The sequence below is a fragment of the Ornithorhynchus anatinus genome, chromosome 2 (assembly GCF_004115215.2).
Source record: "Ornithorhynchus anatinus isolate Pmale09 chromosome 2, mOrnAna1.pri.v4, whole genome shotgun sequence".
Lineage (NCBI taxonomy): Eukaryota > Metazoa > Chordata > Mammalia > Monotremata > Ornithorhynchidae > Ornithorhynchus > Ornithorhynchus anatinus.
In genome coordinates, this window is record NC_041729.1 from 93,694,468 (window position 1) to 93,708,339 (window position 13,872).

Consider the following 13,872-nt stretch of genomic DNA (forward strand, 5'->3'; position numbering starts at 1 on the left):
AGAGAAATAAATCCCAAATACTTGCTCCCCACCTGGGTGATGAAACCACCACTAGATTCCCTGATAAAATTGGCCAAAATAAAAGAGTTCCATTCCCCAACTAATACCGTTTGGACATTTTAAGGTATGTGCTCCTTTATCTCATTGTTATTGTTCCTTGTTTTCCTCTCTTACATGTCCCTGAACGCCCGTTCTGGATCACGGCGTCCACTGAGAGTCCTGAAATACCACAAACGTGTCTGCCCGCTGACACTATGTCTGGCAGTGTCAGAATCTGCAACTACTGGAAATCTCCCCTGGAAGGGAGTGTGGAGGAGATTTCTATCTGAAAAGAATGGAAATATGAGTTAAAGAGGAGCATGTTGGTTTTTCCAGAGAGCGAGGGAAATAAAGGGCTGATCCAATCTTTTTTTTATGGTATTGTTAAGCACTTGATATGGGCCAGGAAATGTATCAAGTGCTGGGGTAGATGCAAGCTAATCAGTTTGGACACAGTTCCTGTCCCACATGGAGCTCACAGTCTTAATCCCCATTTTACAGATGAGGAAACTGAGGCACAGAGAAGTGAAGCAACTTGCCCAAGGTCATACAGCAGAAAAATGGTGGAGCTGGGATTAGAACCGAGGTCCTTCAGACTCCCAGACCCGTGCTATCCATTAGACCACATTGCTTCTCTTTTTGGGGGGGTGGTTAACTATCTGCCTTTCTCCCCGTCACCCAAGCTCCTGAGCTGGAGGCTGGGATGCAGGCTTGGACTCCTGCTTCATTCTGCAAGGGTTAGCTGCTTGCCGTGATCAGGCCCCAGTTGGGAAAGAACAGGAGGAATGTTTTTCTGGAAGCCTCCGGTCCTCTCCAAAGCATCTTCTGTTTCAAAATTAAACTTCGACCTGCCAAACTCCCTCCACATCTGGGCGAGATTACAGTCAGCTTGCTGAAAAATGTAGTGGTCTTCATCCCATCTGTTGTGCTGCATCTGGCCCACGCTCTGCCACTGGAAGTCTCCTCCCTAGCAGGAGCCTGCTGATCCCAAGTAGGTTGTTGTGAGGCAGCGGGTGTGTTTAAACACCAGCCCTCATCCCGCTGATGAAGGCTTTCTAGCTCCAGCTCTAAAAGGAGTCATACTAACTGGGAGGAAAGAGGAAGTCGTGGGTGATATTCTGTGCCATCTCATAGAAGGAACAGTTTTGGCTCTGAGCAGCAGGGATCCTAACATCAGCCCGCAGACAGTCTGTCATGGTGGGAGGAAGAGGCGATGTGTCTCCCTGTAGAGCGGAAAGAGAGAGAGAGGAAAAAAAAGGATTACGCCCACATTTGAGGCTAACCTTGTGCCCTGTATGGTTTATGTGACTTCCTAGGATGGTTTTCAGTGAACCTTTTCCTATTTTCATAGTGAATCAGATCTCCACAAGCAGCGGAAACCGATGCTTACTGCATGTTCCTGAGGTCCCTTTCCCTCTGGTTTGGGACCCTGATGGAGTTCGCCCTAAGTCCCGAGGTGTTGAAGAAGCAGCAGAATGTAGATTGTAGAGGGGTTGGGAAGGTGAGAGGGTGGCGCTTTCCTAGGCCACAGGATTGCTGGGATGAATCTACCCACCTGCCACAGGCTGGTTTAGGCAAGCACTACAGATGGCAGATTAGTGGCTGGAGGCACTGATTTTTCCCTGCTGAACCAAAGGTCTTGTGATGGTTGACTTCCAGGCTCACACCCGGTTATCAAATAGTGGGGACAAGCAAGGTAAGACTCCTCAAAAATGTTGGACTCAGAGTCTGGAACCAAACAGTATGAACTTCGGTTTGGTCGAGGTGGGGCTCTGTAAAACCCTCCATCATCCATTAATCAGTTTTCCTGGGGTTTTGCTCCCCTATTGGGTCTCCTGACATTTACCAAGCCCCCTCCCTTAAAGCCAGGGGTAGCCAGAACTCTGTTCCATGCGCATCTATGGAAAAGGAACACGTGTCAGGGGAATGATTCACCTAGGACACTACATATTAAAAATAATAATAATTGTGGTATTTGTTAGGTGCTTACTTGGTGCCAGACAGAAGCAATGGAGTGAATACAACCTGATTTCTTTGGACACAGTCCCTCTCCCACATGGAGCTCACAGTCTCAATCCCTATTTTAAGAATGAGATAACTGAGGCTCAGAGAAGTTAAGTGACTTGCTTAAGGCCATACAGCAGACAAGTGGTGGAGCTGGGATGAAAACTGCCAGGCCCATGCTCTAACCACAAGATGCTGCTTCTCAAGTGATCGCTACAGCTTTTACAGCAGAGTGGAGAATTACAGAGCAAGGACATAATGGAGGTTGGGGCTGGTGAGGCCCTCTGGAAGCCCAGGGGCTGGCAGTCATCTGGCCACTACAGTGCCTAGGGGAAGGGCCAGATTCAGCATCGTTTAGTGGAAAGACCACAGGCCTGGGAGTCCAGAAGACCTGGGTTCTAATCCTGACATTTCTCTCCTGTGTGACCTTAGGCAAGTTGCTTCACTTCTCTGTGCCTCAGTTATCTCATCTGTAAAATGGGAATTAAGACTTCTAGCCCCATATGGGGAAGGAACAGTGTCCGGCCCAGTTATCTTGTATCTACTCCCACGTTTAGTACAGTGCCTGGCACATGATAAGGACTTAAATATACATATAAAAAAAGGAGTGAGGCAGCCACCTCGGAATGCCCTGTTAGGAAGGGGTGTGTGTTGTGGGGAGAGGGAGCAGGTGGGAAAAGGGATGGTGATGGCGGTTGAAAACCTGGTAGTGCCAAACTCAGAAGTGTGAGTGTGTGAGAGCTTGGGAGGGGAAAATCAATGGCTCTAGAGCAGGGGGAGCAAGGATAGTTGGGTCAGGGTGTTTCCTTGGAGAAATGTTTCGACTTTGGGGAATTCGGTCAATTTCTGTATTACATTATTACACATGCCCAGCATAATGCTTAAAGTGTAATGCAGAGACATCAATCATGAAAGACGTAAGAGGATGACAAATATTTCCCCAGTTCAGGGTGACCATATGTTTAAAGCTGCCCTGTCCATGGAAACCTAGAACAGAGCAATAACCCATCCTTGTTTTAGCATGATAATCATTTTGGTATTTGTTACGTGTTTACTTTGTGCTAAACACTGGGGAGGATACAATGCAATCAGACCAGACACAATCCCTGCCCAAACTGTAGCTAGCTGTCTGAGGGAAAGTGGGAATAGTTATGTAATCCCGTTTTACAGGTGAGGACACTGAGACACGGAGAAGTTAAGTGACTTGCCCAAAGTCAAAGGGCAGTCAAGTGGCAGAGCTGGAATTGGAACCCAGATCCTGTGACTCCCAGGGCCCTGCTGTTTCCACTAGGCCGTTTGAGATCATCTCTTCCCATCCCCATCAGTCACATGGTCAGGCAACAACAGCCTGGAGAAACATGGGCAGGATCTTTGATTTGGATTATCCAGGAGTCCACATTTTCAGTAATGGACACAACTTGAGTCCTTCTATGTACAAAAAGGGACGACGATAGCAGGTAAACATTAGACTGGTGCATTTGACCACATGATCTAGATGTGCTAGATCATCTCATCATTTAGTGATGCCATGGAAAGAGCAAATCAGTACAAATCATCAGACTCAAACTCAAATATTATGCTTTTTTTCTTGGCTCCCGGGAAATAATAATAATAATAGTAATAATAATGTTGGTATTTGTAAAGCGTTTACTATGTGCCAAGCACTGTTTTAAGCACTGGGGTAGATATAGGGTAATCAGGTTGTCCCACATGAGGCTCGCAGTCAATCCCTATTTTATAGATGAGGTAACTGAGGAACCAAGAAGTTAAGTGACTTGCCCAAAGTCACTCAGCTGACAGGTGGTAGAGCTGGGATTAGAACCCATGACCCCTGACTCCTAAACCTATGCTCTTTCCACTGAGCCACGCATGGTTGTCCCTTTTTCAAAGTCCTCCTATGATCCTCCTCTTCCAGGTAGTCTTCCCCAATTCATTTACACTACTTCAATCTCATCAGCCCAATAGCCCTTTCGTTTGTGTATAATGGTATTTGTTAAGCACTTACTATATCTCAGGCCCTGTACTAAGTGCTGGGGTAGATAGAAACAAATCGGGTTGGACATAGTTCCTGTCCCACATGGGGCTCACAGTCTCAATCCCAATCCCCATTTTACAGACGTGGTAACTGAGGCATAGAGAAGTGAAGTGACTTGTCTAAGGTCATGCAGCAGACATGTGGCAGATCGGGGATTAGAACCCATAACTTTCTGACTCCTAGCCCCGTGCTCTATCCACTACATTAATAATAATAATGTTGGTATTTGTTAAGCGCTTACTATGTGCAGAGCACTATTCTAAGCGCTGGGGTAGATACAGGGTCATCAGGTTGTCCCACGTGAGGCTCACAGTCTTCATCCCCACTTTACAGATGAAGTAACTGAGGCACTGAGAAGTTAAGTAACTTGCCCACAGTCACACAGCTGACAAGTGGCAGAGCCAGGATCTGAACCCATGACCTCTGACTCCCAAGCCCGGGCTCTTTCCACTAAGCCACTCTGCTTATTATATGTGTATATGTACACAAATATTTGGATATTTGTATATCCAAATACAATCCACAGCACCTGTGCATATATTGATCTACATGCACTACTTAGTTTTTCCTTCATTCATTCACATACTCATCTTTACATATTCTTTCTTTGGGAAACAGCATGGCCTAGTGGAAAGAGTGTGGGCCTGGGAGTCAGAGGATCTGGGTTCTAATTCCAGTTTGCCACTTGTCTGCTGTAAGGCCTTGGGCAAGGTCCAAGTAACCTCCGCTTCAGTTTCCTCATCTATAAAATGGGGATTCGGGTTTTTGTTTTCTCACCTACTTAGACTGTGAGCCTCAAGTGGGACAGAGACTGTGTCCAACTTGATTATCTCGTATCTCCCCTAGCACTTAGAACAGCACTTGGAACATAGTAAGCACTTTAGTGCCATAATTAATACTAGTAGTATCCTTTCTCCTATTAACATTATTTGTAACCAATTTATGGCTCTAAATTGCAAACTCCTTACAAGAAACAATCGTGCCTTATCCTTCTGTTGTTCTCTCTCAAGGACTAAATTCAGCATTCTTGACATAGTAGGTACTCAATAAAAACTGTTGATTCAAACATCAAAGAAGTTACATGGCCTAGTGGGAAAAGTATAGGTCAGGGAGACAAAGGATCTGCCTTCTAATCCTGGCTCCTCCTCTTTTCTGCTGTGTGACCCTGGGCGAGTCACTTAATTTCTTCTGGGCCTTAGTTACCTCATCTGCAAAATGGGGGTTAAGACTGGGAGCCTTAATCCAATCTGATTACCTTGCTTCTACCCCAGCATTTAGTGCAGTGCCCGGTACCTAGTAAGTGCTAAACAAATAACATAAAAAAAAAAACAAAAAAAAATCCACCAAGTAATCTATGGTATTTGAGGGCTTATTGCGTGCAAGGGTTCCCCTTCACCACACCTGGCTATCCTGTAATTCTCTTAGATGGGCCCTCATGATCTGTTTGCTGGAGGAGCAGTGGAAGCTTTCTTGCCAAGAACCAGAAGGAAAATGTTAGTAAAACCAAGAATAGAAACCTGGTGTCAGCTCCTAGTACACCACTGGGATCCAATATATATTTGGTATGTTATTGTTAGCAACTCTAAACTTTGCTATTACTTTCTGGCAGTCTCAGGTTTAAGGGATTTTCCCTAAAGAAAATGTCCACAATTTGAAATCACCCATAAACAGCAGCAGGGCAGCACAGCACATACAACAGAAAAGCCACAGTTCCTGGTCTCTAGGAGCTTATATTCTACAGGCCAGAGAGAAAATTAGAACATTCTCTTTTGCCTTATTTTCTTCCTAAGGCAGAACTGTAGGATGGCACAGTCAAAATTGTATGACTTCACAGAAGCAGTTGGCTGTGGAAACACTTCAATTGAGCAAAATATTTACTTTTCCACTTTCCTTTCAAACTGGCATAAACATCAATAGCCGAGGGGGGTTCCAGCTAGACAGGAGTCTGCAAATTTTCCCTCTGGATCAAGCAAGACATTTTCACGGCCCAGCCTCTTAAGGGAGGAAAGTCTGGGTTGAGATAGTGAGCGGCTTGCAGGACCTTCTCTGCAAGTCATCAGTGATCAAATGGGGGACCCCCAGGCCCGTGGCCTTTTGGCACTGAACCCAAGGTACCAGAGGAGCAGAGAGAGGGAGGTTTCCTGGCTCTGCTGACTCTCCCAAATGTCACAGAGACGGGAGAGGAGAGAAAACCCCTGCTCAGTGCCTGCAGCCCCAAGCTACAGGGCTCTAGTGAATCTTCTGCAGTAAGTCAGTTTAAGCCACCGCTAGAAGGCCGGACAAGCACATAATGATAAAAATCTTTCTATCCTTAATCTTATGATGAAAAAAAACCAAACCCTGAGGAATTGAACAGAGTAAAAGGATTTTGGGATTAATACTGACCTATAGGATACATACATGGAATCTGTAACCCATCCCTGCTGTAAACCTACCAGGTATCACTGCTACATGAAAGAGACTCATCTCCTGCTGCCTGGCTGGAATTCAGGACTAAAAGCACACCTAAAAAATAACCAGTTTCTGTGAATATCCATGCTTCCTCTTCCTGTCCTTTGAGTTTCAGTATTTTAATCTGTGTATATCTCCCTGCTTGTTGCCAGAAAGACTTGCTTCTTTGGAAACTCTTCTGCACAGATGTTAAGATTTTCGGGCTCCTTAATAGCTCTTTTTATTTTAAAATTTATTTATTAAGTGCTTACTATGTGCCAGGTACTGAACTAAGTGTTTGGGTAGATACAAGTTTATCAGTTGGACATAGTCCAAATCTCATGTCAGGGGCTCAGTCTTAATCCCCATTTTACAGCTGAGGTATCTGAGGCACAGAGAAGTTAAGAGGTGGTGCTGGAACTAGAACACAGGTCCTCTGACTCCCAGGACAGTGCTTTTTCCACTAGGCCATGCTGGTCTTCTTCACCTTCCCACCATTTTCCTGGGGTGACTCTCAAAGTGCAACTCACCTTGCTTTTTACATCATCTATTGGGACACTTATGTTTCCACCGGCCTCTGTCTTCATGGTTCGCTCCTAAAATTACTCTCTCCAATTTTGACCAATCCAGCTTTTACTTCCTCCTGTCCCAGAAACATCCCTAATTGTATGCTGCCGGGATATCTCATCTTAATTTATCAAAAATCAAACACCTCATCCTATCTCTTAAACCCAATTTTCATTCCCAATCAATGTCAACCCTACCTGCCTCTTCCTGTCCCCTGTAACCTAGAGACAAGTACAGTGCTTTGCATACAGTAAGGGCTCAATAAATACAACTGAACAAATCTTTCATTCACTCTCACAAACTAATGTTACCAAGCCTTTCAGGTTACTGTCTCCGGAATATTCATGAGTTTTCTTCTTCTTCACTCCTGTAGCTACAAGCCTTTATCTTGACTTGGCTAGATTAACGTAAACATCTCCTTGGAAAGTTTCCTGATTACATCAACACTCTCTTCTAAGGCCTAAAAGATAACCACCCATATTATCCTAAAGATCCTGGCAGGGTAGATGGCCAAAAGGAAGAGTTATCTTTACCATAAACCTGCTTCCTGGCACAGGGGATAGAGTATGGGCCTGGGAGTCAGAGGTCATGGGTTCTAAACCCAGCTCCACCACTTCTCTGCTGTGTGACCTTGGAAGAGTCACTTCACTTCTCTGGGCTTCAATTATCTCATCAGTAAAATGGGGATTGAGACTGTGAGTTCCACAAGGGACAGGGCTGTGTCCAACTTGATTTATTCGTATCTACCCCAGAGCTTAATACAGCGTCTGGCACATAGTAAACATTTAAGAACAATAACAATAACAACAACAAAAATGAGTTAAGGGGTGACCATATTCAAGCCCTCTCCCATGTACTATCCCTACCAGCCAAATACTACTAATCATCCCACTCAGATGATACAGGTTCTTTTTATATACTTACATGTGTATGGATGGATCAGATCTGGGACTACTTTTCCAGTTGGCAGAGGATGCTGTTAACATACCCCTGCTGTAGGCATACTCATTCTTATTGTTCCTGAAACTTCTCTTTCTGACTATATTTGCATTTTCATGTGGTCTGCCTTTTTTAATAATATTTGTTCAGCATTTATGTGCCAGGGACAATATTAAGCCCTGGGAGAGAGACAAGCTAATCAGATTGGACACAGTCGCCATCCCACACAGGGCTCACAGTCTTAATTCCCATTTTACAGATGAGTTACCTGAGACACTGAAAAGTGAAGTGACTTGCCCAAGGTCAAACAGCAGACAAGTGGAAAAGTCAGGAGGATTAGAACCTAGGTCCTTCTGAATTTTAGGCCCATGGGTATTTATTGAGCCTGAGACAGTAACCTTACTATCCACTAGACAATGGATGGAGGTTAAGCTCCTTGGAACAAAGCTCCTCTGCATTACTGTCTGGCACCTGTTACAGAACCCTTCACAGAATGGGCCCTCAATAAATGCTAATAATGGCGACAATTAAGCCAAGTCTAGACTGCTATTTTTGAGTTGGTTTCTGGATGATTTCCAGTTCTTCCAGCCCTACTATTTCCTAGGGAAAGTGATTCATTCTTTCATGAAAAGGAAAACCTTTTTATTCTTTCTGCAAAAATGATGCCACAATAGTTCAGGCTTTGCTCACCCTTATTACCTAAGTTTGCAAGAGTCTGATCTAGATACAGTGATCTGGGCTGAAATCTATCCAGACTGAATTTCACAAGAAACTGGAGCCATAATAAAAGGATATTACTGCCTTTATAACCTTAAGGACACGCAAAAGGAAAAATGTCGCTTGTACACTATGAAAAAGTCTTCTGTTTTCCAGTGAAATCTGACAGTTCTTGATTCAAAATGGTTTCTCTAGTTTTCAAAGAGAGATCCTAGATGTCCTTCCCTCCTATGCTTACCAATAGTAAATCTCTTCCCCACCAAATATAAAAAGACCCACATTTAAGATTCTGCCTTCCACAAAACCGGATGTAACCTCGATGGCCCAGAGCAGCTGTTGTTGACCACATCATCCAATGGGTTTTTTTCTGGGACGACACAAATCAGAAACATATTAAACTCACAGAATCTCCCAGAGAGACTCTGTGAACTCGTCCAAAAGCCAAGCCAACAGAACGCATGCTCCAAATTGCTCCTATTTAAAATCTGATTTTCAAACACAGAGCTGATTTACAACAGTCTTCTGCTAAACTCAGAGCATCCTCGTGTGTAATTTTCTTGAACCACAACATATGAGCAGAGCAATTTCTGAATTGGAAAGCACAAAATTACTAGGATTCTGTTCTGTCCCATGGACACTCAAACAAGACTCCAGAAGATGAGCAAAGACCTGGAATTCGGGGAATACAGCTAGCTCTGAGGGACTTGCTGTCGATTCTCTGGACTTGTAAGCTCACTGTGAGTAGGGAACCTGTCTACCAACTCTGTTATTTTGTACTCGCCACAAGTGCTTAGTACAGTGCTCTGCACACAGTAAGCACTCAATAAATACAGTTGATCGATTGACTTGGTCACCTATTATCTCTGTGCCAAGGAGCAGCATGGCCTAATGGAAAGAGCACAGGTCTGGGAATGAGATGATCCCAGCTCCACCTGCTGTGTGACCTTGGGTAAGTCACTTAACTTCTCTATGCCACAGTTTCCTCATCTGCCAAATGGAGATTTGATACCTCTTCTCTCTCCTACTTAGACTGTGAGCCTTTTAAGGGACCTGATTTTCTTGTAACTACCCCAGATCTTAGTACAGTGTTTGGCACATAGTAAGCACTTAAATACCACAATATTATTATTATTGTATTAGATGATGCAGATCTTAGAACTCCTGTCAAATAAAGCAGTGATTATTACTAAAACTCAGATAATAGCATGTGCCACACTCTATCAAATCCTGCAAATTGCTTGGCTTCATCTTTAAGTGGTTAAAACTGTGCTACCAGCAACAGAGTTGGTTAGCAGGGCGTTAGCTAGGATTTCAGAGTTTCCACTGTTAAAAACCATATTACTCAGGTTCGAGTGAGTAAAGTATCTGTCCACACTGGTCAAGGAAGCTACGTCAACATTCTGCCACCAGTATCCATGATTAAGCAGTTGTCAGTAGCAGGATCTGGTTTCTGGTTCAGACAAAACTTTAATTAGTGGTAGGGGAAAATGTTTGTTTTTCTCTAAGAATCTCGGATTGGGGTTAGGGGAGTGGAAAGCCAGAGACAACCAGTTCCTTCTTCTCCATAAAAGGATCCGGATGGAACCCCAGTAATGCACTCTGAGCAAGAACAGTCCCGACCACAGCACTGCTTTTGAATCAGCCTCTGGGGCGTGAAAAATAAGGCTTTGTACATTTCCCTCCTAAACTCAGCTCCTATTTTGCCTTTCTGATTTAATGGACAATATGGTGTTGTTGAACCTTTCATTCAACAGTACAAAGTGGACTTTCTGGATCAGTGGAAGAATTCCATGGCATGTGGGGTCTTGCAGTTAGTGGGCTGAACTGGGTCTCAATAAAGTGATACTTGGTCCTGGCACTAGTAGAGATGCTGCAAGGCCTAGTGGATACAGCAGTGGCCTGGGAGTCAGATGGTCATGGGTTCTAATCCCAGCTCCACCACTTGTCTGCTGTGTGACCTTGGGCAAGTCATTTTATTTCTCTGGCCTCAGACACCTCATCTGTAAAATGGGGACCATGAGCCCTATGTGGCACAGGGACTGTGTCCAACCCCTTTTGCTTGTATCCACCCCAGCACTTAGTACAGTTTCTGGCACATAGAAAGTGCTTAACAAATACCATAATAATAAATACCATAATAATAGTAAGTAATAGTAGTAGCAATTATTCAGCACCCAGAACCTTCTCTGCCCACTTGGAGCTTACACTCTTTTGAGAAATATGATAGAATGAATGAATGAAACAACCAAAAAAAAAATTACAGATAAAGTGGTAAAATAAATAAATTGAGCAGACATAATTTACGTGAGTGGTAAGAGGAGAGTGTAAATGAATTCATAGGTGCTGGAGCTGACTGAAGAAATGAAAGACTCCTGAATATTTACTACAGAGCACTCCTTTCACCATCACTCTATAACATTAAAATTTTAAATCAATGTCAGCACAAGTCCAAAATCATATCCATGTGTATTTATTATCATTGTGCTAAACAGTGTGGTAGGTACAAATGAACCATTAATGTAATCATTCTGCTGCTCATGGCTGAGGCCAGGTTTGGTTGGAAGAAATCCGTCACTGACTTCACCATCCTCACTACAACTCATGTCAGCTGGCTTAGCCAACTCTTCTGCTTCCTTCTCTAGTTCAGGTATTGCTTAGAATTTTTCAAACTTTACCAAGACTCAGTGCAGTTACTGGGTCTGGATGATGATCTTTTCTCCACACAACCAGCCTCCTCTAAATCCTACTTTGTTTCTTTACCATTCAGTCATGCATTCAATCGTATTTGTTGAGCGCTTACTGTGTGCAGAGTCTTTGAAGCAGACTTGGAAAGTACCATTCAGCAATAGACAGAGACAATGCCTAATAATAATAATGGCATTTGTTAAGCACTTACTATGTGCAAAACACTGTTCTAAACGATGGGGAGGATACAAGGTGATCAGGTTGTCCCACATGGGGCTCACAGTCTTAATCCCTGTTCTACAGATAAGGTAATTGAGGCACAGAGAAGTTAAGTGACTTGCCCAAAGTCACACAGCTGACAAGCGGCTGAGCCGGGATTTGAACTCATGACCTCTGACTCCCAAGCCTGTGCTCTTTCCACTGTGACACGCTGCTCTCTACCCACACCAGGCTTACCAGGTCCCCCAAATCTGACTCTTCTCCTCCATCCCACAGTCTTTTCTGAACTCCTCACTGCCGGATTCCCCATCTTCAGTCTGAGTGCCCATACTCAGTTGTCAAAGTTTCCTTATCCATTTAATTTGACCAAGATAGCTCTTCTCTGGGACCCGTGATGGATTTTGCCGTGAACTAAAAATCACATTTAATCAATCGATTGTATTTTCTGAGCACTTACTGAATCCAGAGCACTTTACTAGGTATTTGGGAGTGTACAATATTACAGAGGTGATAGACATGTTCCCTGACCACAGTGAGCTTCCAGTCTAGAGAGGGGAGACAGACATTAATATGCATAAATAAATTATGGATATATATAGAAGTCCTGTGGGGCAGAGAGGGGTGAATAAAGGGTGCATATACAGGTACAAGAATGACGCAGAAGGGAATGGGAGAAGAGGAAATGAGGGTCTAGTTGGGGAAGGCCTCTGGGGGAAGATATGGCTTTGAAGGTGTGGGCAAGTCAATTAACTTCTCTGTGCCTAAGTTACCTCATCTGTAAAATGGGGATGAAGACTGGAAGCCTCACGTGGGTCAACCTGAATCCCCTGTGTCTACCCCAGTGCTTAGAACAGATCCACCCTTTCCTCTCCACCCAAACGGCTACCTTACTGCTACGGGCTCTCGTTATATCCCGGCTACACTACTGTGTCAGCCTTCTCTCTGATCTCCCTTCCTCCTCTCTCGCCCCGCTCCAGTCTATTCTTCACTCTGCTGCCCGGCTCATCATCCTGCAGAAACGCTCTGGGCATGTCACTCCCCTTCTTAAACACCTCCAGTGGTTGCCTATCACCCTCCGCTCCAAACAAAAACTCCTCACTCTAGGCTTCAAGGATCTCCATCACCTTGCCTCTTCCTACCTCTCCTCCCTTCTCTCTTTCTACCGCCCACTCCGCACGCTCCGGTCCTCTGCCGCCCACCTCCTCACCGTCCCTCGGTCTCGCCTATCCCACCGTCGACCCCTGGGCCATGTCCTCCCGCTGTCCTGGAATGCCCTCTCTCCTCACCTCTGCCAGGCTAATTCTCTTCCCCTCTTCAAAACCCTACTTAAAACTCACCTCCTCCAAGAGGCCTTCCCAGACTGAGCTCCCCTTCTCCCTCTACTCCCTCTACCACTCCCCCTTCACCTCTCCTCCGCAGCTTAACCCTCTTTTCCCCCCATTTCCCTCTGCTCCTCCCCCTCTCCCTTCCCATCCCCTCAGCACTGTACTCGTCTGCTCAGCCGTATATATTTTCATTACCCTATTTATTTTGTTAATGAAATGTACATCGCCTCGATTCAATTTAGTTGCCATTGCTTTTATGAGATGTTCTTCCCCTTGACTCTATTTATTGCCATTGTTTTTGTCTGTCCGTCTCCCCCGATTAGACTGTAAGCCCGTCAAACGGCAGGGACCGTCTCTATCTGTTGCCGACTTGTTCATTCCAAGCGCTTAGTACAGTGCTCTGCACATAGTAAGCGCTCAATAAATACTATTGAATTGAATGAATGAATGAACAGTGCTCTGCACATAGTAAGTGCTTAAATACCAACATTATTATTATTATTATTATTATTATTAATAACAGTGACCATCAGATTTAAATGGGGAGGGCATTCCAGGCCAGGGGTAAGATATGGGTGAGAAGCCAGTGGCAAGATTGACAAGACTGAGGAACAATGAGTGGGTTAGGTTTAGACAAATGAAGCATTAAGGTTGGGTTGTAGTAGGAAGGCAAGGAGGTAATGTAGGAAGGGGAAAGGCGATTGACTGTTTTAAAGCCGACGGTAAGGAGTTCCTGTTTGATGTAGCAGCGTATGGGCCACTGCTGGCAGTCCTTAAGAAGTGGGGGAAAATGGATTGAATAGTTTTGTAGAAAAATGGTCTAGGCAGCAGAGTGAAGTATGGACTAGAGTGGGGAGAGACAGGAGGCAGGGAAGTCAGCAAAGAGGCTAGAATAAGTGCTTTAGAGAAGCA

General features: G+C 44.5%; 1 protein-coding gene across 3 annotated transcripts in view; it reads right to left on the bottom strand.

Annotated features, from left to right (window-relative positions):
- ENPP3 (ectonucleotide pyrophosphatase/phosphodiesterase 3) overlaps window positions 1-13,872 on the bottom strand; it is a 115,709-nt gene that overhangs the window by 6,724 nt on the left and 95,113 nt on the right. For all 3 annotated transcript variants that reach the window (XM_007671617.3, XM_007671618.3, XM_029058362.2), the window contains exon 22: window positions 1,127-1,262. In XM_007671617.3, the coding sequence (XP_007669807.2) occupies window positions 1,127-1,262 (136 nt within the window). The remainder of the gene's footprint in view (window positions 1-1,126; window positions 1,263-13,872) is intronic.